Source organism: Penicillium alfredii (genome assembly GCF_028826965.1).
Source record: "Penicillium alfredii strain IBT 34128 chromosome Unknown utg000009l_segment0_segment0, whole genome shotgun sequence".
Classification (NCBI taxonomy): domain Eukaryota; kingdom Fungi; phylum Ascomycota; class Eurotiomycetes; order Eurotiales; family Aspergillaceae; genus Penicillium; species Penicillium alfredii.
This window is the reverse complement of record NW_026622706.1, coordinates 2,474,363-2,500,478: the sequence shown is the minus strand read 5'-3', so window position 1 is coordinate 2,500,478 and position 26,116 is coordinate 2,474,363. Positions and strand designations below refer to the sequence as shown.

At 50.7% G+C, this 26,116-nt stretch overlaps 13 protein-coding genes across 13 annotated transcripts; 9 read left to right on the top strand and 4 right to left on the bottom strand.

Moving 5' to 3' along the window:
- Positions 1–400: 400 nt before the first annotated feature.
- On the bottom strand, positions 401–607 carry NUU61_006860 (uncharacterized protein; the record flags this gene model as incomplete). The annotated part of the gene is made up of 1 exon (XM_056657387.1): positions 401–607. The coding sequence occupies one exon, from the start codon at positions 605–607 to the stop codon at positions 401–403; it is 207 nt and encodes a 68-aa protein (XP_056510187.1).
- A 2,436-nt stretch (positions 608–3,043) lies between these two features.
- NUU61_006859 (EGFR-like transmembrane domain-containing protein) lies at positions 3,044–3,838 on the top strand (the record flags this gene model as incomplete). The annotated part of the gene is made up of 1 exon (XM_056657386.1): positions 3,044–3,838. The coding sequence occupies one exon, from the start codon at positions 3,044–3,046 to the stop codon at positions 3,836–3,838; it is 795 nt and encodes a 264-aa protein (XP_056510186.1).
- Positions 3,839–4,351: 513 nt separating this feature from the next.
- On the bottom strand, positions 4,352–5,155 carry NUU61_006858 (uncharacterized protein; the record flags this gene model as incomplete). Its single annotated transcript, XM_056657385.1, has 1 exon — positions 4,352–5,155. One exon carries the CDS (start codon positions 5,153–5,155, stop codon positions 4,352–4,354), a length of 804 nt encoding a protein of 267 aa, XP_056510185.1.
- A 1,403-nt stretch (positions 5,156–6,558) lies between these two features.
- NUU61_006857 (sugar porter family MFS transporter) lies at positions 6,559–8,280 on the top strand (the record flags this gene model as incomplete). The annotated part of the gene is made up of 4 exons (XM_056657384.1): positions 6,559–6,628; positions 6,696–7,526; positions 7,591–7,898; positions 7,957–8,280. 4 exons carry the CDS (start codon positions 6,559–6,561, stop codon positions 8,278–8,280), a joined length of 1,533 nt encoding a protein of 510 aa, XP_056510184.1.
- A 330-nt stretch (positions 8,281–8,610) lies between these two features.
- On the top strand, positions 8,611–10,269 carry NUU61_006856 (HesA/MoeB/ThiF family protein; the record flags this gene model as incomplete). Its single annotated transcript, XM_056657383.1, has 4 exons — positions 8,611–8,854; positions 8,922–9,135; positions 9,205–9,514; positions 9,556–10,269. 4 exons carry the CDS (start codon positions 8,611–8,613, stop codon positions 10,267–10,269), a joined length of 1,482 nt encoding a protein of 493 aa, XP_056510183.1.
- A 92-nt stretch (positions 10,270–10,361) lies between these two features.
- On the bottom strand, positions 10,362–11,141 carry NUU61_006855 (RlpA-like double-psi beta-barrel domain-containing protein; the record flags this gene model as incomplete). Its single annotated transcript, XM_056657382.1, has 2 exons — positions 10,362–10,737; positions 10,807–11,141. The coding sequence occupies 2 exons, from the start codon at positions 11,139–11,141 to the stop codon at positions 10,362–10,364; spliced, it is 711 nt and encodes a 236-aa protein (XP_056510182.1).
- Positions 11,142–11,969: 828 nt separating this feature from the next.
- NUU61_006854 (uncharacterized protein) lies at positions 11,970–15,499 on the top strand (the record flags this gene model as incomplete). The annotated part of the gene is made up of 6 exons (XM_056657381.1): positions 11,970–12,142; positions 12,204–12,236; positions 12,291–13,665; positions 13,721–14,850; positions 14,915–15,274; positions 15,340–15,499. The coding sequence occupies 6 exons, from the start codon at positions 11,970–11,972 to the stop codon at positions 15,497–15,499; spliced, it is 3,231 nt and encodes a 1,076-aa protein (XP_056510181.1).
- Positions 15,500–16,185: 686 nt separating this feature from the next.
- Positions 16,186–17,073, top strand: NUU61_006853 (O-methyltransferase; the record flags this gene model as incomplete). The annotated part of the gene is made up of 3 exons (XM_056657380.1): positions 16,186–16,227; positions 16,286–16,969; positions 17,035–17,073. 3 exons carry the CDS (start codon positions 16,186–16,188, stop codon positions 17,071–17,073), a joined length of 765 nt encoding a protein of 254 aa, XP_056510180.1.
- Positions 17,074–18,171: 1,098 nt separating this feature from the next.
- On the top strand, positions 18,172–19,240 carry NUU61_006852 (SDR family NAD(P)-dependent oxidoreductase; the record flags this gene model as incomplete). The annotated part of the gene is made up of 3 exons (XM_056657379.1): positions 18,172–18,598; positions 18,669–19,033; positions 19,094–19,240. The coding sequence occupies 3 exons, from the start codon at positions 18,172–18,174 to the stop codon at positions 19,238–19,240; spliced, it is 939 nt and encodes a 312-aa protein (XP_056510179.1).
- Positions 19,241–19,881: 641 nt separating this feature from the next.
- On the top strand, positions 19,882–21,654 carry NUU61_006851 (uncharacterized protein; the record flags this gene model as incomplete). The annotated part of the gene is made up of 3 exons (XM_056657378.1): positions 19,882–20,139; positions 20,194–20,943; positions 21,001–21,654. 3 exons carry the CDS (start codon positions 19,882–19,884, stop codon positions 21,652–21,654), a joined length of 1,662 nt encoding a protein of 553 aa, XP_056510178.1.
- Positions 21,655–22,253: 599 nt separating this feature from the next.
- Positions 22,254–22,717, top strand: NUU61_006850 (uncharacterized protein; the record flags this gene model as incomplete). The annotated part of the gene is made up of 2 exons (XM_056657377.1): positions 22,254–22,451; positions 22,529–22,717. 2 exons carry the CDS (start codon positions 22,254–22,256, stop codon positions 22,715–22,717), a joined length of 387 nt encoding a protein of 128 aa, XP_056510177.1.
- A 458-nt stretch (positions 22,718–23,175) lies between these two features.
- NUU61_006849 (putative sexual development protein (LsdA)) lies at positions 23,176–24,303 on the top strand (the record flags this gene model as incomplete). Its single annotated transcript, XM_056657376.1, has 2 exons — positions 23,176–23,535; positions 23,596–24,303. The coding sequence occupies 2 exons, from the start codon at positions 23,176–23,178 to the stop codon at positions 24,301–24,303; spliced, it is 1,068 nt and encodes a 355-aa protein (XP_056510176.1).
- A 218-nt stretch (positions 24,304–24,521) lies between these two features.
- On the bottom strand, positions 24,522–25,879 carry NUU61_006848 (uncharacterized protein; the record flags this gene model as incomplete). Its single annotated transcript, XM_056657375.1, has 5 exons — positions 24,522–24,860; positions 24,936–25,182; positions 25,241–25,348; positions 25,394–25,519; positions 25,587–25,879. 5 exons carry the CDS (start codon positions 25,877–25,879, stop codon positions 24,522–24,524), a joined length of 1,113 nt encoding a protein of 370 aa, XP_056510175.1.
- Positions 25,880–26,116: the final 237 nt, after the last annotated feature.

Below are 26,116 nucleotides of genomic sequence, written 5' to 3'. Positions count from 1 at the left end.
GAGATGAAGAAGTGATGTGAAGAAAAGCCATATTATTGAATACTATTGGTTCATACTTCTGTAAAGAACATCCCTGCTTCACATATCAAATGTTGCATCTCCATCCTCCATCCTATCCACTGTTTCACTGTTTCGGTTTTCATCTCTCGTCATTCCGCAGGTGATTGGGTATTGATTCGACGCAAGCAAGCAAGAAAGAAAAATGGAGACAAGAGAAAAGGGGAAAGAATCCAGACAGGGCCTGCGCTATGCACAGCCAGCAATCCAAGACAGAGCTCCATGCGACCTGGAGATATCCATTTTTTTTTTGGTCTTTTTTTCGTTCTGCGTTGGTTGAAAACATATCTGAAGGCGACCGTCGTAATTCATGACCTCGATGGCGACTGTCACAAGAGCACAACTACTCCGTTGTCTCGTAGCTCTCCTTCTCGGCCTTTCGCTTCATCCATCGGCGGTAGAGGAAGAGCGAGATAACGCCCACCCCAACAATGAAGACAATGCAGAAGACCAGAATCACACCGGGGTTCTTGCTGGCCCAGTTGCTTCGCTTGACGAGTGGGGAGATGTGGGGGGAGTGGGATCGGTCGATGAAGTTGATGGCAGGCATGGTGTGTTGTTAATGAGGGTGACTTTGAGATACTATTCGGAGGATTAGCAAAAGTCCATTCTATTACTCGCATAAGCCCTGCAGAAAAAGGGAGAGAAAGCAAGCTCACTGATTTTGTCTTGCTTTCACAGCTCCGGATCAAGGTATATCGACACCTACACCGAGGCGTCAATACGCGACCTATTAGTTTTGATTCTTGGAAGAAATGTGCAACAAGACGGGTTCTTCACGGTAGAAAAGAAAGGAACAAGACTCTTCCACACAGGAAATAACATGGGAGGAACAGAAAAGCGTGAGAATACGGGAAGGAACGTACGGTGACACCAGAGAATCTCACGATGTTTGCAGGCAGACAAGAAGCTTGGAGAGAGAAGATAAGAGAAGAACGCCAATCACCGCGCTAATTTTGCTTAACTATCGGAAGAAAAACGGGAGAAGTTGGTGATGAGAAAATGTTGTTTCTTTTCGTAGGCAAGATAGACAAAGCTTCGGCAGCTGGCGGATCATCCGTAAGAGCACTAGTCGATGATGCCGACTGCCTGCTATTCCTATTTCTATCAAAGTTGGCATATCCATCATTTTTATTGGTGTCCAGCTAAATCTCACCCATGGTTCTGTGGGTTTGATAGACCCCGGGAGGCACGCAGGAGTCAAGAACGTCAGGAGCTTGGCTGTCTTGGACTACAAAGCTTTCCCCGCAGGGACCCGCTTGTGTCGATCTATGCAGGTGGATTATTGACAGAAATGATTTTATATTTAAGAGTCTAGTTTCTTCTATTGTTATCTTTGGAATCAAGGCTGCAAGCTGGCTGTCTTTCAATTTTCGGTCATGCCTATCAATCATAAGTCTGGGTGCGATATGTACCTGGTATGGCACCGCTTCGTCACTATTCAATCCTGCCTTCAGCATGCTTCATCGCGGAGCCTTTTATTTTGATTTATTCAGGCATTCATGGATCTACAGCGAGAATCTAGAACTGAGGTGGTTGAAGACGGAGTACCAACTCATAATTCTTCCCACTTGTCTGGTTGGGTTTCATAACGCAAAGTCTCCCAAGGATTATTAAAGAGTGGAGTACATTGTCTGCCACATTCATTGTGTGCATGAGGATGGAGATACTTGACGTCATGAACTCCTATTGCTGTAAATGATCACGGATTTGAGGGGCTGTATAGAATTAGCTTTAAACACTCTATTCCAGACTACTCTATTTTGAGCAAAAATGTAGCGAGAGCCTTTCAGAATTATGCCATCGTCCATGCTGGAGACGATGGCATTCCTGGCATCTGCCTTAATGCCTTAGGCAAGATACACTTAACCATATGCCTGGTTTCATCCTCAGGCCACAACCAGCCACCATCTCCAGCGTCCAGTGACTGCGGCTGAAGAATCAAAGCAAACTTCATTTGAACCCCTTTCTGCCCACATGTGGCAGCCAAGGCCCCTCGGGTGTGGACTCACCCGGGCCAATCTTATGTTGCTTCGTCCTGCAGGAGTAACCTGGTTCTGAATTTGTTTCATGGCCTACCCGGGCTCACCAGGGCACCCCCGAATGGTCGCAGGATCTCACCCGAGAAAGGCCTCATACCCCGAGCTCTTGGCGTTTCTCGAGTCTCTTGATTGGCTGCGACCTCAACATACAAGATAGTACAGTCTTCATTTTCTTCCCAGATGGAATCGCCTTTTCTCTTATGTCTTGACTTGCCGTGTTCCTGTTCATCCACAATCAAATCTTCTCGTGGATGAAGCCACGGGGGCGCAACGGGGTGGCTCATGGCTCATCCCTCACCTCGTATTCGACCCATGGAGCGCCAATCAAAGTTCTGCTGCACGGCCCCATCGTGAATACTACCAAGATATTAGGTCCCTGCACACTCACCCATTTCTACACAAATGACAAAGGATCAAGCTATTTTGAGGATTTGGACCAGTCATTGTTCAAAGATGGCCGATTATGAGGGCCCGTCTAAAGGAGAGATGATCACTGTCTCTCTCTCTATCAACCACAGGATTCGTTGTATAGTAGCGACTCCGATTCAACTTGATTCACCTATGATCTTTCACTTTTCTCGAGAAGTTTATTTCTTGGGGGAAAACCAAGGGTTTATCAGTGTGCCCCCAGCCCTCAACCCGTGCAAGGAATGGTGTCAACCTGCACGAGCCAAATAGCTCGTCGATCCTCTACCTCTCCGGTAGAGATCGGCCGCTGCGGCCCTCCAGGGTCCACAGTCCGCCGTCCTGACTGGCCCCAAGCAGTGCTTGGAGGACAGGCAAATCTCTGAATACGAGGTCTGATCTCCCCTCGTGCCAAAGACTGTGACCCCCGTATATTAAGGAGAGGTTCCCCTCGGGGCCACCGAAAAGTTAATTTCATGTCATACATTATTCCCCGCTGGTCTTGATTTTTGTTCTGCGACAATCACGACCTCTTCACAATGCAGCTCCTAGCATTATACGCTCTGTCCTGCATTCCGCTGGCACATGGGTGGAATTTCCTCTCCACAAACTCCTCCGACAAAGCCGTAATTAAGGGGGGAACCGGGAACCAAACATGCACGAAAGTCAGCCAGACGAAAGGGAAAAAGTGGTCGTGGGATCCTGAGGGCGAGAAGCTCTGTATCTCGATATACTACGACAACAAGTGCGACACCAAGGGGGGATACTTCTGTGCTGCCGCGCAGAAAGATGCCGGTAACGACTTTGAAAGCTTCGAGGTCCTTCCAGACCGAGATGGCGCCAACTCTCTAGGAACTGTGACTGTCACACCAACACCCTCCGCTACCTCTACTTCCTCCTCCACCTCCTCTGCCACAACTACCCCGACCTCTACGTCCACCGACACCGCCAGCAACGGCCAGTCCTCATCCGGGTCCTCGCTCTCTGGGGGCGCGATTGCAGGGATCGTGATTGGCGTCGTAGCCGGTGTGTCTCTCATCGCCGCCGCTTTCTTCTTCGTCGGCCGTCGTCACCGCAAGAACGCTGCCGCTGCTGCTGTCGCCGCACATCACGCTGGTTACGCAAACCAGGGCCCGCCTCTTGCCGGCTCATATGGTCCCTCGTCTAGTGGTTTCACCGAAAAGCCGCCCAACTCATCCAGTGGTTCCCCATACCAACCTGTTCCCGGGGATCGCTTGGCCGAGCTGAATGCAGAACGTCGGACTGCCGAGCTGGCCTATAGTCCAGTCAGCGAACTCGATGCTACCGCCAGAGGGCCTACAAGCCGGTCCTAAGACATTTACTCGGCTTCTTTTCTCTTCTCTTCTTTCATCCCTTTGCAGCGATAGCTCAAACGCCGGAGAGGCGGCTGCCTTTCTCTCTTCTATTTGGAATATTTTGGTGAAAAAAGGAGCATACGATTTAACTTGTGGTTTTAATAGCGACGAGATACTCACTCTTCCTGTGGACTTGGTTCTGTTTTTTTCCTCTTGGATACGATATCAGACGTGTGTTTTGGTTGATCTCTGGGGTTGTGATAATCTTGGTGCATTTCATCAGTTTATATTAATTCTTTGGGAAGCTTTGCTTCTGCATCCATACTATGAGTCAGACTGGGCTTGGCTCAGATGATCAAATGTCTTTTTTATCATGTCGATCTACATGATTATGTTTAAGCATTTTAGTGATCAGCCGCTATATAGAAGTATACTAGGTTTGGTAAGATATTCAAGCAAAAAATATTATCAACTGTTTCAAATTATTATACAAAGTCTATCCGCTCGCTTGAATCCCAAGTTGAAATCACTCTAGTTCGTCAACGACACCTTCTCATCAATCCACTTCTGCCCCCCTTCAACCATAATCTCCCTAAAAACCCACTCCCCCACATCCGCGCGCGAAATCGTATACCCGACCACCGGCGTCCCACTCCCCGTCCCAACGCGCACCGTCTCCAGCCCCTTCCCAGACTTAATAGTATGGTCGCCTGTCAGCAGACTACCGGGGCGAACAACAACCACCCCCGTAAACAGCGAGCGAGGCTCCTTCTCTGCGAGGATCTCCTCCATGCGCCACTTATCGGCGTGCGGGATATGCAGTAGAGCATGGAACGGCCAGCGTATCAGCCACGGGACATCGTCACGGTTGTTGGGTTCGATGCCCATGCCGGAGATGACGGTCAACAGCGGCTTTGATTGCGTCTCGGGGAGTGATGGGTATTCCGCGTAGATCTCGCGCAGGGCTGTGAGCAGGGCTTGGGTGGTTTCTTCGCAGATGTGCGGGTGATCAAATTCGATGCGCATTTTGCGCACGGTTGGAAGCCCGCCGATCCCGCTGATGATGCTCGATACTAGCTCCGGGGTGCCGTCGCTGGTAGTGGTGGTGTTGAGGAGGGTTGCTTTGATGGCGGCTGGGTCGGTGGCGTCGCCTTGGATGATGCGGAGTTGTCTGTCCAGGGTTTCTTTGACGAGACCTTGGCTCAGCAGCATCGAGGTCAGCTTGGAGGGTGTGCGGGCGAGTGCCACGGCGTAGAAGCCATTCTGCAGACTGTGGGCGAGGCAGGAGTTGACGCAGCCGCCGGTGGCACCGAGGAAGGCAGTGGTAGTTTGCATGGTGATGATGATTGTGGGGTTATTGTTGTTGTGATTGTTGTATTTGTTTTGCTGTTTTGTAGTCCCCCTTCTTCGGTGATGTTCATCGACTTTATACTACTCGAAGCATGGCTGTTTAGGGCTATTTTTGGGGATGTTGGTCCGACTCGGGTTAATGTCTGGCGATCCTTTCGGGGGAACCGCCACCCGACTCAGGCAGAATCAGGCCGGGTCAGGCAAAAAGTCAGAATGGGCGGTCGGAGACGGGTGAACTCGCGAGTCATTCATTCACTCTTCATACATTTTTGCCGAATTGATCAACTTTGGTCCGTTCAACGTCGCTACAATCCTGCGATTTATGTTTCAGGGTTTTTTGTCCCCCGAAAATTGCCTCAAGTAGAATGGGCTTCAGGGGATATTCCCGATGTCATCGGACTTATCTCTTGCCTATTTACGTGCTTCGGTATACCTCCGGGGCTGGATGAAGTTGACAACTAGTTCAATTCAATCTATGAATCGACTTTGCTGTTGGATATCCCCTTGTCCCTCTCCTTGCCGAGGATGAGTGCCGACCTTGCGACACTTGCACTCCCACACCGAGCTCAGCAATTGTCCACTGATGCCGAGACCCGTCTTCCAATGAAATTCGGGTTGATAATTAACTTCTGCGATCCTGCTGGAATAGCCACGCGATAGGATTAACTGCCGATGGCGTTGGGCGATTGACGTCGGCAATTGAGGCTGTCGCCGACGGCGTTTGATGGATCGAAGAGTGGGGGGCAAGAAGAAGACATTAATCAGTGTCAATTCGACGACATTGGTTCTGCAATCTGGTAACAATTCGCGTTAGCAAAAAAGCAGGTATGTCACTGAACAAGGTCAAAGTAGGCTCAAGTAAACCTGCAAGAACCCCAGATTTTATATCTGCCAACAACCCCCCGGTCACCGTGTGGATCCCCGGACACGACAGCTTATTCTTCCATGAATCACATCTCTCCGCTCTTCCATCACATCCCCACCATGCCAATCTGATTGCCTGGCATTCGATTATCATGCCCTCTGTCCCTGGCCGATACGCACCCTGAATGGACGGGAAAACTGGCAATGGCATTCTCCAGAGATCGTCCTTCACCCCCGCGGGCTCCCCCGCCCAATTTCCCCCATTTCGTGCTCCATGCTCCTGCCAAAGCCCGGCCAAGCTCCCTCGGCAGCCATCGTGATATGGGGGGCCAACATGGCTCTCTAATGGGTGCCACTCAGGTTTTGTGATTCTTAGCGTTAGCCGAGTCGCTGGCTCGACCCCCCGATCCAGTCGTTGAATGTCAGCAAATATAAAAAAACGATATTCTCCTGGTTCCCCGACTTATCCACAGGAATTCCTACTTCTGGTTTCTCAATACATTATATAGCCTGCATTGGTCACCATGGGCTTCTTCACCAATTACCGCGTGTATATTCTGACGAGCGTGGCCTATATGGGATCACTGCTCTTCGGTAAGTCGTGGCGACTGGTCCTTTCTTTTGGAAGATGTGTTGATTGATTTTTTTTTCATTCATGTAGGATATGACACCGGTGTCATGGGGTCCATCCTGGCCCTCTCAAGCTTCAAAAAAGACTTTGGTCTCCCAACCGGAGACTCCGGCTTTGCATCCGACAAGAGCGCCCAGGTCTCATCCAACGTGGTCTCGCTGCTGACAGCCGGATGTTTCTTTGGCTCGATCTTCGCAGCCTACATCAACGACCGCATCGGCCGTCGGTACTCGCTGATGATCTTCTGTGTGGTCTTCTTGGTGGGCGCCGCCTTGCAGGTAGGCGCACACCACGAGATCGGGCTCATCTACGGCGGCCGCGTCGTAGCCGGCCTGGGGATCGGCGGCATGTCCAGCATCACGCCGGTGTTCGTCAGCGAGAACTGTCCGCCCGAGACCCGTGGCCGGGTGGCGGGTCTCTTCCAGGAGTTTTTGGTTATTGGCAGCACCTTTGCCTACTGGCTCGACTATGGCGTGTCGCTGCATGTCCCTGAGGGCACGAGTCAATGGCGCATTCCGCTGGCGATCCAGCTGATTCCCGGTGGGCTGATGCTGATCGGCTTGTTCTTTTTGAAGGAGTCGCCGCGCTGGCTGATGAAGCAGGGCCGCCAGGAGGAAGCGCTTGACTCGCTTGCTTATATTCGGAATCAGCCCGCGGACAGCGAGTCCGTGCAAAAGGAGTATGCGGAGATTAATGCTGCTATTCAAGAAGAGACGATTGCTACCGAGGGCGTCACCTGGAAGGAGTGCCTGCAGAAGAGTAACCGGTATCGGTTCTTTCTGGCCTTTGTGCTTATGTTCTGGCAGCAGTTCTCTGGGACGAACTCTATTGGATACTACTCTGCACAGATCTTCCAGACTGGTGAGTTTACTCTGAACTATCAAGTTCAGGGAGACCGGCATGGAAAATACTGACTCTTCCTCAGTTGGTATCAGCAAAACCGATGCCTCCCTTTTTGCCACGGGCATCTATGGAACTGTCAAGGTGGTGGCCACGGCCATTTTCCTGGTCGTCGGCATTGACCGCTGGGGCCGAAAGAAGAGTCTGATCGGTGGCGCCGCTTGGATGGCCAGTATGATGTTTATCATCGGTGCCGTGCTGGCCACCAACCCGCCCGATCCCAAAGCCAGCGGTGTCTCGCAGGCGTCCATTGCCATGGTGGCCATGATATATCTCTACGTGATCGGATACTCAGCGTCCTGGGGTCCGACTCCGTGGGTGTATCTAGGCGAGGTATGAGAAATAACGCTTTGACTCGCCTTTTAGCTTTGCTAATTCGTGTCTTTTGTAGATCTTCCCAACCCGACTCCGTTCCTATGGTGTCGGTCTCGGCGCAGCCACGCAATGGCTCTTCAACTTTGTCATTACCGAGGTCACGCCGCGGGCTGTTCACAGTATTGGCTGGAGAACCTTTTTGATGTTCGGTTTCTTCTGTCTTGCCATGGGCATTTTTGTCATTGTGTTCTTCAAGGAAACCAAGGGCCGGACCCTGGAAGAGATGGACCTTATTTTCGGGGCTGTTGATGAGGCGCAGAGACGGGCTGATGTCGAGCAGACCCTGCAAAAGAACCAGATATTGCACGAAGAGCATGCGGAGATGACAGACCGTCGATAATTGGGTTAGGGGTTTCTATACCTTTCTAATGCCTGTTGTATAGGGGTTTTTGACATCAGTGACATATTTGCCCAATATAAATTCTAGACGTGTTTATCCTTGCCAGTCGCCTTTCTTGCTCCCACTTGCAAAATTGAATCCCAAGTGAATGTCGATTAAAAGGCGCAGAAAAAGACCATTGGAAGAGGGTGTGTTCATACTCTATCATAGTCGGCCATTGCCTCAACTGGTGCCCCACAATAAAGTCGCGGGGAAAGTCGCCCCTCCAAGAATTCAAGTGTTTCTTCTTTCTCACTCCTTCTGCTCTGCATACACCCCCAGTCTCTCTCAATGGGATCTCTTGAAGAAACCTGTGCTTCCCTGCGAGCGCAAATCGCAGCAACAGAAGTGCAACTCGCCAGACTCAAGCGCGACCTCGCGGACGCGGAGAGCGCCGCGATAAAATCGGAGACCCCAGCCCCTGCGGAGAACATCCAACCCACCCAGAACGGCGGACATAGACGGTGGCCATTACTCCAGGAGGAGTATCGACGCTATGGGCGACAGATGATCGTGTCGCAGGTCGGTCTGCAAGGTTGGTTGTTGTCTTTTGTCGATGTTTTGCTCGGACATCCAGGCTGACGGTCTTTATCTTTTTACAGGTCAACTTAAACTCCGATCGGCGAAGGTTCTACTCGTCGGGGCAGGGGGACTGGGATGCCCCGCTGCGCAGTATCTGGCTGGGGCTGGGGTGGGCACCATTGGAATGATTGACGGGGATACGGTTGAGGTTTCGAACCTGCATCGCCAGGTGCTGCATCGGGGGAAGAATGTGGGGAAATACAAGGTGGACAGTGCGATTGAGTTTCTGAAAGAGTGAGCTATATATGGATACACTTGGATTGGGCTAGTCAAGTTCACCACTGACAATGCTACTTTGGACAGGCTCAATCCGCACCCGACGTACATTGCGCACCGAACACATCTCATGCCCGCCGAGGCACCAGCAATCTTCAGTGGATATGATCTCATTCTCGACTGCACAGATAACCCGGCAACCCGCTACTTGATTTCAGACACCGCAGTGCTTCTCGGTAAACCACTGGTTTCCGCCTCCGCCTTACGAACCGAGGGCCAATTGATGGTGCTGAACAACCCCCACGGATGCCGGGAGACAAGACAGGAGGACCATGTTATCGATGCGTGTTCCCCAAACCACCACCGGCTGATAGCGTGGTCAGTTGTGCAGATGGCGGTATCTTAGGGCCAGTGGTTGGGACCATGGGCGTCTTACAGGCGCTGGAGGCGATCAAGGTCATCACTGCGCCGACTGTTGATGATCCAATAGACGGAGCTGCAACACGGCCGTGCGATCCCCCGGCTCTGCATATCTTTTCTGCGTACTCGACTCCGCAATTCCGCACGATCCGTCTTCGGTCTCGCCGTCCTAGTTGTGCGGTATGCTCCGCCGAGGCGAGTGTCACTCGGGATACAATTACTTCGGGGTCGACCGACTATGTGTTTTTCTGTGGCTCTGCCAACCCGGGGTCACTACTTGATCCGGAGGAACGCATCTCGGCTCGAGAGTATTCTGAACGACACCCGCAACCGCTGTCTCTAGGAAATGACTCGCCTAATCGGCCGGCCGGAAAGGGAGTACATACGATCATTGATGTGCGAGATAAGGCGCAGTTTGAAATCTGCAGTCTTGCAAACAGTATCAATATTCCCATATCGAGTATTTTGTCTTCAATGCCTCCGCCTATCCACCAGAATGGGGACACTGAAGCACCCAGCCAACTTCCTTCCTGGATTCCCCCAGAGCTTGCCTCGGCGAATTCTACAACTCCTATATACGTGGTATGTCGACTTGGGAATGACTCGCAGGTGGCAGTCCAGAAAATGAAAGAACTAGGACTGCATCACGGCGGGCAGCGGTTTGTCGGCGACATCCGCGGGGGCTTTCGAGCATGGCGCGAGCAGGTGGACCCTGAATGGCCAGAATACTGACGCTCTTCATTGTGCTATTCATTCGAATGAACCTCGCCCCCGGTTCATGGTCTTGTTCAATCATAAAGTATATCGTTACAGATACCGTCTTTTCAAGAGACACTGACGGGCGAGCTCTCAAGCCACGCCCACTCCATCAAGACCCGGCCTTGATTGAGGTCAGCAAGCTTCTTAAACACGGCCTCGGTAACATCCAGATCCATTTCCTTGCATCCGAGACAGCGATCCACAACCTTGACATCCACACTCTGCCAGCCGCGCCGCACTCGGATCTTCATCCCACACAGTGGGTTCTGGTTTGGATTTGAGCCCTTGGAAGCTGCGTCGAAGAGAACGTGCGACACGGCGCACACCATGTCCGAGTCTGCGCTGGTTATGCCGCACGACCCGAGGGCTGGGTTGTAGTAGGTTAGGTCGCCTTTGTAGGGCCCGCCATTGGAGGTGGGGAGAGGGAGATTCTGAGAGTGTCTGCGATTTGGAAAGCCAATTTAGATGATTGATCACAGGGTGGTGTGTGTATACATCCAGTTCACTTACTTCTTTCCAACGGTCAGCCCCACAGCCAGACCGATGATCAATGCGATCAGTAGAACTGCGATGACAATCCCAATAATCATGAACAGCCGAGTCCGTCTCCGCGCCGCAAGACTGCTGAGACTGGGAAACGGCCAGATCCTCGTCGATGTAGATGCGCTTGTCTTTCCTTCTTTCGCGCCCTCGGGCACCACCTCGTTTGTTGCTCCGCCCGTACTCGCGACTGTCGTCGATAAGGGAACCGGTTTGCGCTGGGGCACCCGCGCCCAGTGGCCCTGCGCATGAGAAGCTGGGTTGTTCTGGGCTGTGGAATTGGGGTCGGGGACGTCAGGATCCATCGTCGGTTGGGTTTGCTGCTTTGCGCGGTTGTTCTGGAGACGTAGTTATTGTGTCACTGTTGCATTCGGAGATTGCAGCATTGCGTAGTGGCTGGTTATCAGATTGGACGTAGCATGATGAGACGCATAACAAGGGAATCGAATCTGTTCGAGTCCTTCGCGGTGTTTTTGTCTTGCGAGGGCGCAAAAGAAAAGAAAAGAAAAGCTTGAGGCGCCTTCAGGGGCCGATTTTCGTGCAGGCTGACGGGGGCGATAAGACAACAATTGCATCTGCGCGAAATCAAGCCATTGAGAATTAGCCATGCACTGTCTTTGTTACTTTGGCTATTAATTGGGCGATTTAAGCATCCAAGGTTGTTTCTACGCTGATAGCGATTGTAGAAAATCCTGGAAATATCAAGGTAGTCAACTGGCTACCCATTCTGCTGCATACACTTCTCGTTCTATTCAAACCGCACAATTTGTACCTGAAATCCTCCAGTAATCTCTGATATTCAATCATCTTTTCTACCAAAGGACCTGCCACGCGGGTCTCTTCCCCCGCAACGGGCCTGCGTCGAATGGCCTTTGCGCAGGGGCCCACCCAAACGTGGATCAGCCACCTCCGCGCCTGTTTTTCCTCCTTCACTCTTATCCCCATCGTGCTGAAAGCCATTGCGATTTCGCTGAGGCGGTCTACGGGGCTCCTGGAATTGGCGCATTTTTCGTCCATAGAAGGTCACGTGGCCATGTCGAAGACGCCCGCCGTTATCTGAGATCTCTCTCCTCTTTGGTGTGTCGAACCACAAACTTAGAGGGCGCATCGAAGACGGTGCGCCCTTAGCAAAAATGCCGTCGCGAACGAGCTCTCATCAATCGGCGTCTTTGGGCGCGTCACAGTCGCAGCAGGACGCGCAGGCCGAGTCTGCCATGAACAAGGAGAAAGAGTCCCTTGTCGACTTTGTGAAGAGAATATGGCAGAAGACGGGGCTGGACCAGCCTACTATTCTGCTGATGTTGAAGTGGGTGCAAAGATGACTATTGCTTCTAGTTTCTTTTCTGGGATAGTGCTGACACCTGCAGGGGCGGTATCGCGCCGACCATCGGCGTGGCCATGTAAGTACTATAGCCCGCGGTGTACGACAACCTCCAGCTAACAGCGCAACACAGCTACCAGGCCAGCTCGGTTGCTCACCAGTATACCACGCTGGGCTACCTGGTGTCCATCATCTCGATCCTGGGGTTTGCTATCATGCCTCGAGCCAAGTTCATCCAGATGATGATCTTTGACGTTTTGGCTACCTGCATTGCGGCGTCATTTGCGCTGCTGACTATGTACTCGAGTGTGAAGGCGCGCCAGAACACTGACTCCAACTCGAATGCGGCATCTGGCCAGTCGGCCAACCCATCCAACCAGTCGTACAATTCGTCGGCGTCGGCAGTCAGCGGAGTGTTCCTGTTCTTCCAGATTTGGCTGGTTCATTCCTTTCGTGCCAAGTACCCGCAGTTCCAGTTTCCTACGATCATATACGCCATTTTCGCTAACGTCTCCTCCACCTATGCGCCGCAGATGGTGAACATGACCGCTGCCATTAGCTTGGTCAAGCGAATGTTGGAGGCATTTCTTACTGGTCTTGCTATTTCTACTGCCAGTTCTTTGCTCATTCTTCCCATGACCTCGCGCACAGCGGTCTTCAAAGAGATGGCTGGCTATATTGGCGGACTTCGCACCGCGCTGGGCGCCCACGCTGCGTACTTTGAGACTCTGGAGAAGGACGACATGTTTGGCCGCGCTGAGACATACGATGAGTCGCGCGAGAAATTCGGCAAGAAAGGGAAAGTATACAGTCCTGAAGCTGAAGCTATTCGCGGTGCAATCCGACAGATCACCGATCTACATGCCAAGCTTCATGGTGATCTGACTTTTGCCAAACGAGAGGTCGCCCTGGGAAAATTGGGCCCCGACGATCTCCAAAAAATTTTCCGTCACCTTCGAGAAATCATGATTCCAGTCGTGGGACTCAGCTTTGTGGTTGATATCTTCCAGCGGCTGTCCGAGTACAATAAGTGGAATGACCCAATCGATCCCACCTCCGAGACTGTTCCGAATGCTGTGCGCGAACGCGTCGTGCGTGAATGGAATGATATAATGAGAGCGGTGCATGACCCCTTTGCGGCGATGATCCAGACTATCGATGAAGGGTTGCAGCATACCTCGTATATTTTCCGACTAACCAAACCGCCCAAGAGAACGGCGACGGCGTCAACAAATGGTTCGACTGAAAATGGAAAAGATGTGGAGGCGTCAGCTGAAAACACGGCCCCTGGAGAGAAAGGATTTACGGCGCATTTCGAGAAGAAACTGTGCGAGTTCCGAAGCGCAAAACGCATTGCGTTGCAGACATGGGCAGAGGAGAAGGGTATCACACTGCCACCCGACTTCTTCGATCACCCCTCATCAGTAGAGATTCTTGAGGGCGACTTTTTGGATTCATCTGCGTCTCATCGCGAGCGAAGTCGGCGGCAGTTGTATCTGTTTCTATATGTAGGCCCACTCCTATGACTTACTGCGTGGTGGCATATGCTGACGAAGATGGCAGATGGAGCAACTACTCCATTCAACCGGTCAAACAGTCTTGCAATTTGTTCGATACGCCGACCATGTCGCGCACAAGGGGAAGCTATCGAGAACTCGATTAATTATCCCTGGAGGGCCGCGCCTGTGGAAATGGGGCAAAGGCTTTTTGAAGCCAGATGATTCCCACGAGGATGATAACATGGGCGATGTTCACACTCAAAGCAATCTTCTCCAGCTCGGCGAGGCATACAAACTCCGCAAAGATCCTGAGCACTTGCCACCAGAGACCTTGTTTCAAAAAGTCGGGGACAAGATCCGCGTCTTTCCTGCCTTCTTGCGCTCGTCCGAGTCGACATATGGATTTCGAGTTGCATGTGCCACAATGACCATTGCGATTATTGGGCTGCTGCACGACACCCAAGCCTTCTTCATCAAGCAAAGACTGGTGTGGGCCATCATCATGGTCAATCTCAGCATGTCCCCGACATCGGGGCAGAGTATTTTCAGCTTCGTGCTGCGAATTGCAGGCACAGCGATTGCTATGGTGGCAAGTCTTTTGGTCTGGTATATTCCCGACGGGAAAACACCAGGTGTGGTCATCTTCCTTTTCCTGTTTCTGTCCTGCGCGTTCTACATCCCGATCAAAATGTTCCGGTTCCGTGTGGTCGGGATCATCAGCATTGTCACTACAAGCATGATCGTCGGCTATGAGCTGCAGGTGCGCAAGGTTGGTGAACAGGTCGCCACCTCCAACGGCCAGCCATTCTATCCCATCTATCTCCTTGCGCCCTACCGTCTCGCCACTGTCGCAGGTGGTATTGCCGTTGCATTCATCTGGACTTTCTTCCCGTATCCGATTTCGGAGCATTCGGTGCTGCGCCAGAGCCTGGGGGCTTCACTGTATCTCTTGGCCAACTACTACTCAATCATTCACGAGACGATATCGGCTCGCATGCGTGGCGATGAGGGGGACTTGACGATCAAGAGCTCCGCTGGGCGCAAGCTCGAAAAGGCCCGACACAAGGTGTTTTCCAAGCAAATGCTGATGCTGAACGGCTTGCGCACATACTCGGAATTCCTGCGGTGGGAAGTTCCCATTGGGGGCAAATTTCCCAAGAAGAAATACGACACGATTATTCTCTGCGTGGAAAAGTAAGTTCATCCTGCCCACTCGCTATCATTGTCGTCGCCTCTTACACTCTGTGTCCTGTTTCAGCATTGTCAGCTATCTGAGTTTGTTGGGCTATGCATCAGACACCCTAATGCACCTGAGCGAAAGCGACGACCCATCGGACTCGGCTTGGATGCATGACTTCCGCCGACTGGTCGGCACCGCCAACGTCACAACCCACGAGGTGACATCGCTGTTGTGTCTCCTCTCGGCCAGTATCACCAACCGCCAGCCTCTACCCCCGTACCTGAAAGCACCTCGACCATACAGCTTCTCGCGACGATTGGAAGCATTGGACAAAGACATTCTGAGCATCAAGCACATCGCCGAGCCGGGATTCGCAGCATTTGCCGTTCTGCAGATCTCAACTAGGTGCATTGTTGGGGATGTGGACAGGCTCTTGCGGTAAGCTTCGACATAATTTATGTGTGCTTAGAATCACTTGATACTAACACCCATGCTTTTTGTAGCCATGTTAAGAGCTTGGTTGGGGAGCTGGACTTCTCGTTTCATGCTGTTAGCATTACAGATTCCTTCGCGACGTCTCGCGCCCCCTCGAGGGCGACGTCACGCGTGACAGTGAATGAGTTGCAGTCATCGAAGTTAGGCGATCGGGACAAGACAGACTAAACCCCTTCTGGGGTGTTGTATATAGTTGTTTTGAAAAAAATCGCATCTTAGACAAGACACGCAGCGACTGTTCATTCAATGATATCTGATTTAGCTTTTGTCTACGTACCCAGTAGTATATCAAATTCCGACGCAGTATCACACAGCCAAGTCATACAATCCACCTCATGAATATCGACATGGTCGCTGGTTTGTTTATTTCCAGTCTCCGAGCCCATCATTAACCCCGGAACAGCTGCAACTGCCGCGGACAGGTGGAGCGACGGTCGTACGATCGCAGTCGTTCAACATCCGAGCACCACTCGGACTAATCTTCAGCTAGGATTATTTCGTGTTGTCTACTGTAGTTGACGGTAATTGCAGCCTGGAGCCGATTCTCGGGGCCGAGAGAGGGATTTGGCCCGCATCGGAACGTGGACCTTGTCGGTCAGCCGTACGTGGTATGTCCGAGTGGATTTATGTCCGAATCCGACATGGCGAGCAAGGCCGCGATCGGGGATTTCCCATCCGAGCACTAGTTCCTGATTGTCGCCGAGATGGTGACTTCATGTAGAGTGTAGAAATAGTATAAAAGTTGACAAGATTCCCATTGGAAATTTGTTTCATTCTCCAGCATCAAGCATCAAATCAATCTAATTCTATTCAAGAACCTCGAAGAAAAAACGAATTTAAACACCTCCGACACAATGCCGAAATTGTTTGCTCCTCCTGCTACCACCTGGGCTATGGTAAGTAAAACTTCCAAACATCTGGCGATCACGATCAAGATCTCACACAACTCAATAGGACGGCCGCGAGGTAGACCTCCTGCACTACATCTACTCTCGCCCGGACGTGAAAGAACTGCGCGGCAATCCACACAAAGTGCTCGTCGCCATCGACGAATACGTTGATAAGCACCAAGTGCTCATGAACATCGGCGCCACAAAGGGCGCCTTCATCAGCGACCTGATTGCCGCACGCAAGCCCTCAACGATGATCGAGCTGGGCGGGTACGTCGGCTACTCGGCGATTCTCTTCGGCGATGCAGTGCGCGCCCACGGTGGCAAACAATACCTGAGCATCGAGAACAACCCCGAAATGGCCGCCGTGGCCAACCAGCTCCTGGATCTGGCGGGGCTGCGCGACTTTGTGAGGATTATTGTTGGGTCGAGCGATGAGTCGCTCGAGGAACTGATTGAGCAGAAGAAGATTGATCGCATCGAGTTGATCTTCATTGATCACTGGCAGGAGCTGTATCTGCCGGATCTGTGGTTGTTGGAGCAGCTTGATGTCCTTGTTCCGCAGACTTCGGTCTTTGTTGCGGATAATATTATTATGCCCGGTGCGCCGAAGTATTTGAAGTGGGTTGAGGCGACGCCGGAGCAGAAGAGGGAGATGCTTGCTGGATTGGATGTGGGCACTCGGCGGCCAGATCCTAGTTGGGTTTATGAGACGCAGGTCTCGAAGTTTGATACCACGTGGGGAAAGGTATGTGCTTCTTATTTCTGCTACTGCTGAGAAGTGAACGTGATGGCTAATTGAGAAATTAACAGGATGCCGTTGCTGTGACCAAGGTTGTGGGGAGGCAGTGAATTATTGAGAGCGGTGTTGCACTCTGAGATGTCTTTTCTTTTAAAAAAAAAAATCGCATATTATAAATAGTATTTTTGTCGCATACAATCTCATTCATCCATAAGGCAAAATATTGGCCGAGGAAATGTGTCGATAGGACTTAGGGTTAAGCTATTGTGTATTTATATAGTTCTCGGCTAGAAATTATATTTGCTACTTTTCTACTCCATAACGCCCCTAGAGTAACTAGTCGATATAGTCTTGGATATTTATCTAAAACATTAAGACATTCACGGATAAATACTTTAAAAAGTAAATAAGGACGGGGATGAGGAGCCCACCAGAAACGGTCCCTTCTGCCACCCCCACCACGTACCCTCGCTGTTTACTTTCTCCCACCTCAATCATTTCTGAATCGAACATATTCCTATAGCACTTCAAGGTACGCGTCAACTTTGGAACTCTACCTTAGTATTGCTATGCTTAGATATAACGCAAATTCCAGACTACATACACGCTATGAAGGAGCCTGCCACAGCCCCCGTGGGATCTCAGTATCAGCGACGCCGACTTGAAAAAGCTCAAGGCTAGTTTTGAACCTCAAAATCAGGATGGCAAATGGCGCGTCTCGGTCATAGATCACAGCCAGAGCGGCAATATATCTATCCACCTTGAGCGAAGCGGGACGTATAAAAAAACTCTACGTACTTTTCATGAAACCAAGCGACAGTGGCAGCGGCAGTGGTGTGAAGATCAAAGCCATCACTTGGAGCATAAAAAGTGTGGAATTCATATCTCGGAGGAGCAGGCCAAGAAGGAAGTAGTGATTATCAGCAGAGGTCTTCTGGAGTGTGATTTCGATGCACTTCCAGAGTATGATGCCTCGGATTGGCGCCAACTGAGCGAACGTTTTTGTTCTGTCTTCTTCAACAGCTATTTTCATCATGCGACCTTAGCTCCAACGGAATTAACCAAGCCAAGATATGCTCATTTCAACATTGCACGGTTGGATTGCCGAATCAACCCCGCAGTATATTTCTCCGCATCTCTCATTTCTTCCCACTACAGTGTCTTTCCTGTATCTCCAAGGTGAGAATTGTTGCTCGTGTCAATACAAGATGGCACAGGTCCAGCTAGACCCCTCTCTTCTCCAACAATGCACCAACAAAACCGTGCTCATTACGGGCGCTGCTCGGGGCATTGGTGCCGCAACGGCCGCATTGTTCAACTCCCATGGAGCCAATGTGGTCCTCGCGGATCTCGACCGATTCCGTGACACAGCAGAGAGTTTGATTAACACCCAAATGAATCACCCTGAACGCGCGATCTTCGTGCCTGGAAATATCGTCGACTGGGCCGAGCTGACCCAGTGCTTCAAAACCACTGTCACCAAGTTTGGCGGGATCCACATCGTCGTCGCCAATGCAGGAATAATGGAGTCGCAGCCTGTACTAGACTTGGATTCTGTGGATGAAAATAGCGATCTGCGAGAGAATGCAGAGGCAGAGAGAGTGATAGATGTCAATCTGAAAGGGACTTTAAATAGTAATAACCCCGGTCATCTGCTACGATGGTGTGCCATTGAACCCACGTCGAAGGAACATTCGCTAACCAGACATCATTGAACAAGCACTCCGATTAGCACTGCACTACATGAAACAACACCCCGATGCACAACAGTCCCTGAAGTCAATTCTGCTGGTCGGCTCGACGTCAAGCTATTTTGGTGGAACAGGGGTGACAGCGTACATTGCTTCAAAACACGGGGTGCTGGGCCTCTTACGCGCGTCCCAGTCTGCTGCTCGCGAGCACAGTGTCCGAGTGAATGCCATAGCGCCATTCTTGACTCCAACGCATATTACAGCTGGATTTGCTCAACGATGGGATGAAGCGGGTCTGGAGAAGAATACGCCCGAGAAAGTTGCAGACGCGATTGCACTGGTGGCTTTGGATAAGACGCGGCGGGGGAACTGTGTTATGGTAAGTGAGGTCTATCTGAGATGAATCTTTCAAGTGCTAAAAGAAAAACTATGTGTATAGGTGGCTGGAAAATATCTCCGTGAACTGGAGTCAACAAGGTCTAAGCTTCTCCCAACCTGGTTGGGTGAGGATGTTGCGGAATTTATGGGTCGAGCAATGCAGTTTTTAACAAGTATTGGAGGATATGTACTGCCTGGAAAGTACTGATCTTGTGCTGTTGGTATAGAGACCTAAACCTACAATGAACTGGTTTTGTCGGTCCGAGTTGTTATGTTTGCACACAACACCTTTGACCATTGCGAATTCTTGGATTTGTCAACCTCCGAACATCATGTGTTCTCTTTTATTAAAATGACGACAAATATCAATGTGATACGCGCTTAGCTCTCAGGTGGTAAATACCTTGTATGATCTCAAATGCCAGTGGGGATCGACGCTCCACCCAAGGGAGTCGGAATGTTGACTACAGGCTCACCCTACCACCCTTGTCACCGTGAATTTCCAGGGATTTGGCTTTCATGTGACCACTGGAGCGAAAGGGCTTGATCTTTGATCCCTCGAAAGTCAGGAAACCGAGGAGACACCGAATATCCCTTGTTTGGTGGCCCGGTCCCCACTGGCTCCCTTCTAGGGTTTGATGAAACTAAAGGGCCCTTTCCTTGACAAGGACCAAGTGATGGCAGTGGGATTCTTAAATTTACAGAAGTCCATTTCCGCCTGTTATCAAACTTGTGTGCTCATCCATCGACCGACACCGGTGCAGAACGAAACACCATCTGTCTCTGAGAACCGCGGTATAGTCGCAACATCGCCAACAACACACACACGAGTCAATCACGCGTCGTCAAATGGGACGTTATAAAATATCAAGAGATATCTTTGACGATGAGCCCAAACCCAACTTCGGCGCCCGGACGAGCGTCCAGAGCGTGGACCTTATGACTCCCCTTCCGACGCTGGGCAGCGCAATCCAGTTATTCGACAGTGGCTCTCCCTCGGAAGAAGAACGGCGACCCGAAGTACGGGACTGGCTAGTTTTTATTTGCATTGTTATATTGGCAGTGATGGACTCCTTCGATGCGACAGTTCTGATTCCTGCCGTGCCTGTTAGTTATGAAAGATGGGCAGAATTTCAGGTTGATGGCTGACGATTTTTTCAGGATCTGGCCAACACTTTCGAAAAACCGATGGCTAGTACATTATGGGTCAACACAGCATATTTGGTGCTCGGCTCTGCGAGCCAGGTCTTTTTCACTATGCTGTGCGAGGTCTTCAGTCACGGACCCATTTGGATCTTCGCTGTCGTGCTGACCACCATCGGTACGGGCATATGCTGTGGCTCCATGAGCTTGGTTGAATTGCTGGTCGGACGCACAATTCAGGGTATTGGCGGCGGCGGTGCCATGAGTCTATGCTTCGTTGCCGTGGCCGAGTCGGCACCCGAGCCTATCCATTCGCGATATGCATGCTATATCTTGCTGACTCGGATGGTGGGAACAATCATGGGTCCAATGATTGGCGGTTTGTTTGTCGACTATGCCAACTGGACCTGGGGATTTTATTTTAATTTTATATTTGCGGCCCTCGGATTGCTGGTCATTCCGTTCGCCATCGATTTGCGGGTCTCGAAAAACATTCCGATGCGAAGGCTGCGCACCTTGGACTGGCCGGGTGCTTCTTTGGCTTTCCTGGGACCCGGCGCAATTCTCCTCGGTTTGAGTTGGGGTGGCATCTTCTACCGCTGGGATCAATGGCAGACTTTCACGCCGATAGTAATCGGCGTTGCATTGATTCTGGTACTGATGGTGTATGAGTCCAAGTGGGCATTGCATCCTCAGTTTGGAGCCCGCGTATTCCGGTCTCGCATGATGGTCATGACCTATCTGGGATGTTTCTTGCATAGTTTTGTGGTCAGTCGTGTCTCTTGGGCCCTATACTCATTCAAGGCAAGCTGACATACCAATCAGATGTTCTGCCAACTGCAATATTTCCCGTTCTATTTTATTTCCACAAAGTACATGCTCACGGCGCTCTCTGGCGTCACTCTGGTGGCAATCACAGGTTTTGCAATCGGCCCAGCTGCCGTGGCTGGGGTCATCCTGGCCACTGAGTCGCATTGCGCACAATGGATAATTACAGGCGGCTGGATTTTGACTACCCTAGCAGCTGGCTGCTGCATCCTTCTGGACGAAACCACTCCGACTGTGGGATGGATATTCCTCTTTTTCACCGCAGGGCTCGGCCATGGCCTGCTTCTTTCGGGGTATAACATTCGCATCCAAAACACACCAAAGGACGCAGGTGCATCGCCAAGCAACAGTCCGACAACTATGGCAATTTTTATGAGGTCTTGGGGTATGGCAGTCGCAATTCCTGTTGGCGGCGCTGTGATGTTGAATTGTTTTGGGATCGAGCTCGCGAGTATTAACTTAGATCGAGATCTCGTGAACGCCGCGAACGGGTATCTCATTCTGATGAGACATGTGCAGATGTCTGGTGAGCAGAGGGAAGCTCTCAAGACTGCCTCTGCAGGGGCATTGCGGGTCGTGTGGGGGCTCATTGCTGGGACTTCTGCCCTTGGGGGCATCTCGTCGGCTTTTCTGTGGCGGAGGAGATTATAGTCGTATAGCAGTTTGCTCTGGACATTCTTGCGTGCAAATTATTTGAAATTTATGTTCAAATACTGCTATTACTTATCTCGAAGTTGCGTCAGCTGTGGCCTTTGGATGTCTTTCCAACTTGAACTCCTTCATTTGGCATGGATTCTCAACCTCGCAAGAGCATATTTTCTCTCCCATGGACCTTCTAGCTAGTCAATTGTATCTTTCCAAGCATGTCCATTGATTTCTTTTTGGGGGAATTTTTGACCTGCCATTTCCTGTATTCGGGCATGTTAATGCGTTCTGATACCCATGTCAACAAATATATACCCCCACTCATTCGCAATCTTCAAGTCGATTTTGTCTCTCTTATTGGCTTAGACTAGTTCTGCTGAAGCTCACTGTATCATAGAGTTCCTTCACTTTTGCTTTCTTTCTATCTTTTCTATCTTTTCTTATACTAATTTGAATACTCTTATAATTATCTTTTATGATTATCTTTTGAACTCTTTTTTTTCCTATTATCTTTTCTCTTATCGTATTTTTAGTCTTCTACTCTTAAGGTATATATTAGCCTAGCGGAGTATACTATATTAGACTATGGAGTAAATCTCACAGGAATGATCCTCATGTTCCTCGCATGGACAGTTACCTCGTCCGTTTATGATAAAACACAAGATGTCAAAACCTCAGGCTATCCTCAAATTGTGTTCATATGGCTATTCTTTGTGTTCTATGCCATCGCCTGGTCCGGTCTCCTTGTGGCCTGTTCGCTCGAGAAACTGCCTCACCACTGGAACCTATCCCTGATTTACACGGTACGTAATTCTCTCACTATTTATTTACCCTTACTTATTTTGCGCGCCCTCTATACTGATTGATTATTTGTCTGTAGATCTGGATCTTCGTCGAGTTGCTTTTTGTGTACTTTTTCTACGTTGAAACCCGGGGCCCTACTCTCGAGAAAATGGCCAAGATCCTCGATGGCGAGAACGCTGCTGTCGCGCATGTGGATCTGCATGAAGTTGAGAAGGATGTAGAAGTTCAAGAAAAGGGGCCGACTATGCATACGCATCCGGTTTGATTATATCGCAGTCTTTTCTTCTTGGATTGGGCGTACGCTGATTTTGTTTATTTACCTATCCGGAATTTCTATGGTTAACAATAGTCAATCCGTGTGGTTCAGAATTCATTAGTCTATTCATGTATTTATTATTATTTTTTTGGTGAATTCTGTGTGATCTGGATACTCTGTGGGATTGACTTCGCCTGCTCCAAGCATTATCGTAGACAGTCTATCGATCCGCAGTGGTATACTCCTGCGATGGCTACATCATGGTTCCTGCCGCGCCAACAGATGTTCACCTCAAGCTCTTTCCTGAGGTTCACTTAATAACATACCTGGTCGACCTTCTCTAGAGTCATCTCGTTGCCTTTCTACTCTTCACATCTCCACGCCCATTTTGCCATACCCCGTGCATCCATACAGGTCTCTCGTTTAAATCAGGATCCACGACCACACTCATTCAAGATATCATCACAATGCACTTTCTCGCAGCTGCAGCTGTTCTTCTTGGTGTTGCATCCTTTGCCTCTGCCGCACCAACACCTCCCAGACTCGGTCGCCACAAGGGACTACCAGATGGAATGCCCAATCCGAGTCCCAGTGAGCTTGAGCAGATCCAGTTGCGAGCTCATGGAGCACTGCCAAACACGCCTCCTCCACCCAGCATCAGCAATGAAGGAATCACCAATCTGAAGCTGATTGCATTCAACGAGCTTTTTGAGGTGGCCTTTTTCAGTGAGCTCATTGCAAACATCAGCAAAAACGTGGAAGGTTATCGCTTCTCAAGCGCGGACGGCCGTGACTTTGTTCTGGAAGCATTGCAAGCCATTCTAGCTGTATGAATTTCCGACCCTATTATTTCTTTTCCTGTACTTGCTGACACCTCTGCTTTACAGCAAGAGGAGCTGCATGCGATCAGCGCCAACAACGGTCTGGTTCATTTCAATGTCAAGCCGATCGAGCCATGCCAGTACCGCTTCCCTGTTCATAACTTTGATTCAGCTATTGTGCTTGCTTCCACTTTCACCGATCTCGTCCTGGGCACTTTGCAGGACGTCGTCGAGCGCTTTGCCATTGGCAGAGACTTTGATCTGGCTCGTGAGATTGCCTCGGTCATCGGCCAAGAGGGAGAGCAACAGGGCTGGTACCGGGTAATGCAGGGCAAGATCCCCAGTGAGCTACCATTCTTGACGACGAGCGACCTAAATTTTGCCTTCACGGCCATCCAAAGCTTCACCGTTCCGGGTAGCTGTCCCAGCCTCGACGAAATCCCGCTGCGAACCTTCGAGCCGCTAAACATCACCGCGCCACCAGGCCCGCACACGCAAAACATTCGATTCTCATTTGGAGATCCCAACCACGAAGCAGACCACCAGCTGTGGCTGACCTACATCAACCAGCTCAATCTGCCCATCGTGGAGCCACTCCGGGTGGTTACTCGCAAGGGTGATACAGTCATCGCAGAGGCTCTCTTCCCATACGAAGAACATGAGATGAATGGCCTGACCATCGCGGCGGTGACCAGGACCAAAGGACCGTTTGGGAATGCATACACTGTGGCCAAGTGGACACTCGCTGGACCTGGCCTTATCATTGTCAACTGATTCGTCACTAATGCTGATGTGTACATACTATCGTTAACCTAGTTTATACCTCACGTACGATGGGAATGAACTACCAGGGTATATTCTTATTGTTTGACCCAGTTATATATTGGCAGTCAAACTATCTTTCAGTCTCTCTTGGGTTATAGAATGTCAAACTGGCCCTTCATTCTCAAAATAGTGCTCATACCACACATGGGCACCGACACTATGCCTGATCACAGCTTTCCTTGTCCAGCATTCGAAGGAACACTCAACTGCACCACCGAATAAGCCGACGCCGACGCAATATTCTTCCCACTTAAGTTAGTCAAGAACGCCGTGTCCACCTGGCTAAAAGTTCCCGAGCTGCCGGACCCATTGACCTGGCACACGCGGCCCAAGTACGTGCTGCAGACCTGGTTTGCCGAGGTGCTCGGCGAAGAGAAGAGCTGGCCCTCGATCGGCGACTCCACTACCGTCGGGATGTTCTGGAACACATTGCCCTCGGCCAGGATGTAGCCGCCGGAGCCGATCTCGAAGGAGCGGCCGCTGCTGTCATAGCAGTAATTGTTGACCTGGCAATGGAAATGTTAATTGTTATTTTTATTTTTATTTTGTTTTTTCTTTTTTTATCCAATGTTAGAACCTACCGCGTGGAGAAGCGTGTTACCCTGCACCTTCGGGCTGCGTCCGCTGGTGTGGTAGATATAGTTCCCCTTCATGGTGACCAGGTCGCTGGACCCGGCGAGGTAGATGCCCCAGTAGTGGTACCCGTCGCATGTAACTGAGTAGTCGGTCTTCCCGTTGATGTAACTGTTGGAGATGGTTACGCGCTTGGAGGCATCGGTGCCGAGAACTATGTGCTGGCGGCCGATGCGGGCAGTATATGTTTTCATTCTCTTATGAGCAGGTGTTTATACAAACGTTATCTCAGTGAAGGGTCTATCAAACTCACCGTAACGTGATCAATCCACACCATGTCGGCGTTGTTGATGGTGATGGCATCTCCACCCCAGACTTATTTGGGGTTGATATCCGTGATGGCGATGTTTCTGAAAGATACCTGTTGGTAATTATTCTCGGTGCACACAGAAGCATTGGATCTTACTGGATAATGATGTTGCTGGCACCGCTCACGAACCGCAACCTCTTGCCCTTGATGACACCACTCGAACCCTCGCCGATGATGGTCTTGTCTGAGGCGACAGTCATACCCAGCATGCCCGCATTGTCGCTGCAAAATCAGTTAATATATGATATCCTACCCAGGGATGAGTCGAATTGCCAACATGCTAGGCCACAGAAGCAGATGGCGCACTCGACTGGTAGTTGGTGCACCAGTTACCCTTGTTGATGGCAAGCTGGCAGCCCGATCCAGTGCCCTCGGTGTTGGTGAACCAAATGTCTTGGAGAGGACAATAACCCGGGGTGAGCTGTCCTTCAGATAGGTGATTAGCTCGGCATTTGTGCTTGGGTACACAGCTGTTGCGGACCCGCCGCCAGTAATGCCCTTAGCAAAGCCCTCGGCCGCGCCAGAGACGCTCACGGCCGCGGCGTGGCTGGCGAGGGCTGCAAAGAGTGCAGTGCATCTCATGCTGAAATGGAGAGGCTGTTGAAGGGTGATGATGGAGTGGGAAAATGGATGTTGAGCGCATAGGGTATTCTTATACCCAACAAAACATCAATCTTATATTGCGTGCAATATGGATAGAACGCCCTCGTCTCTGCAGTCGATTAGGAACCTATCTATTTTTCCTCATGTTTATTCCCATTTCGGCATCAGCTCGGTGCTTGGAGATGTTTCACCTTCGCACTGCCTAGACGCCCCACA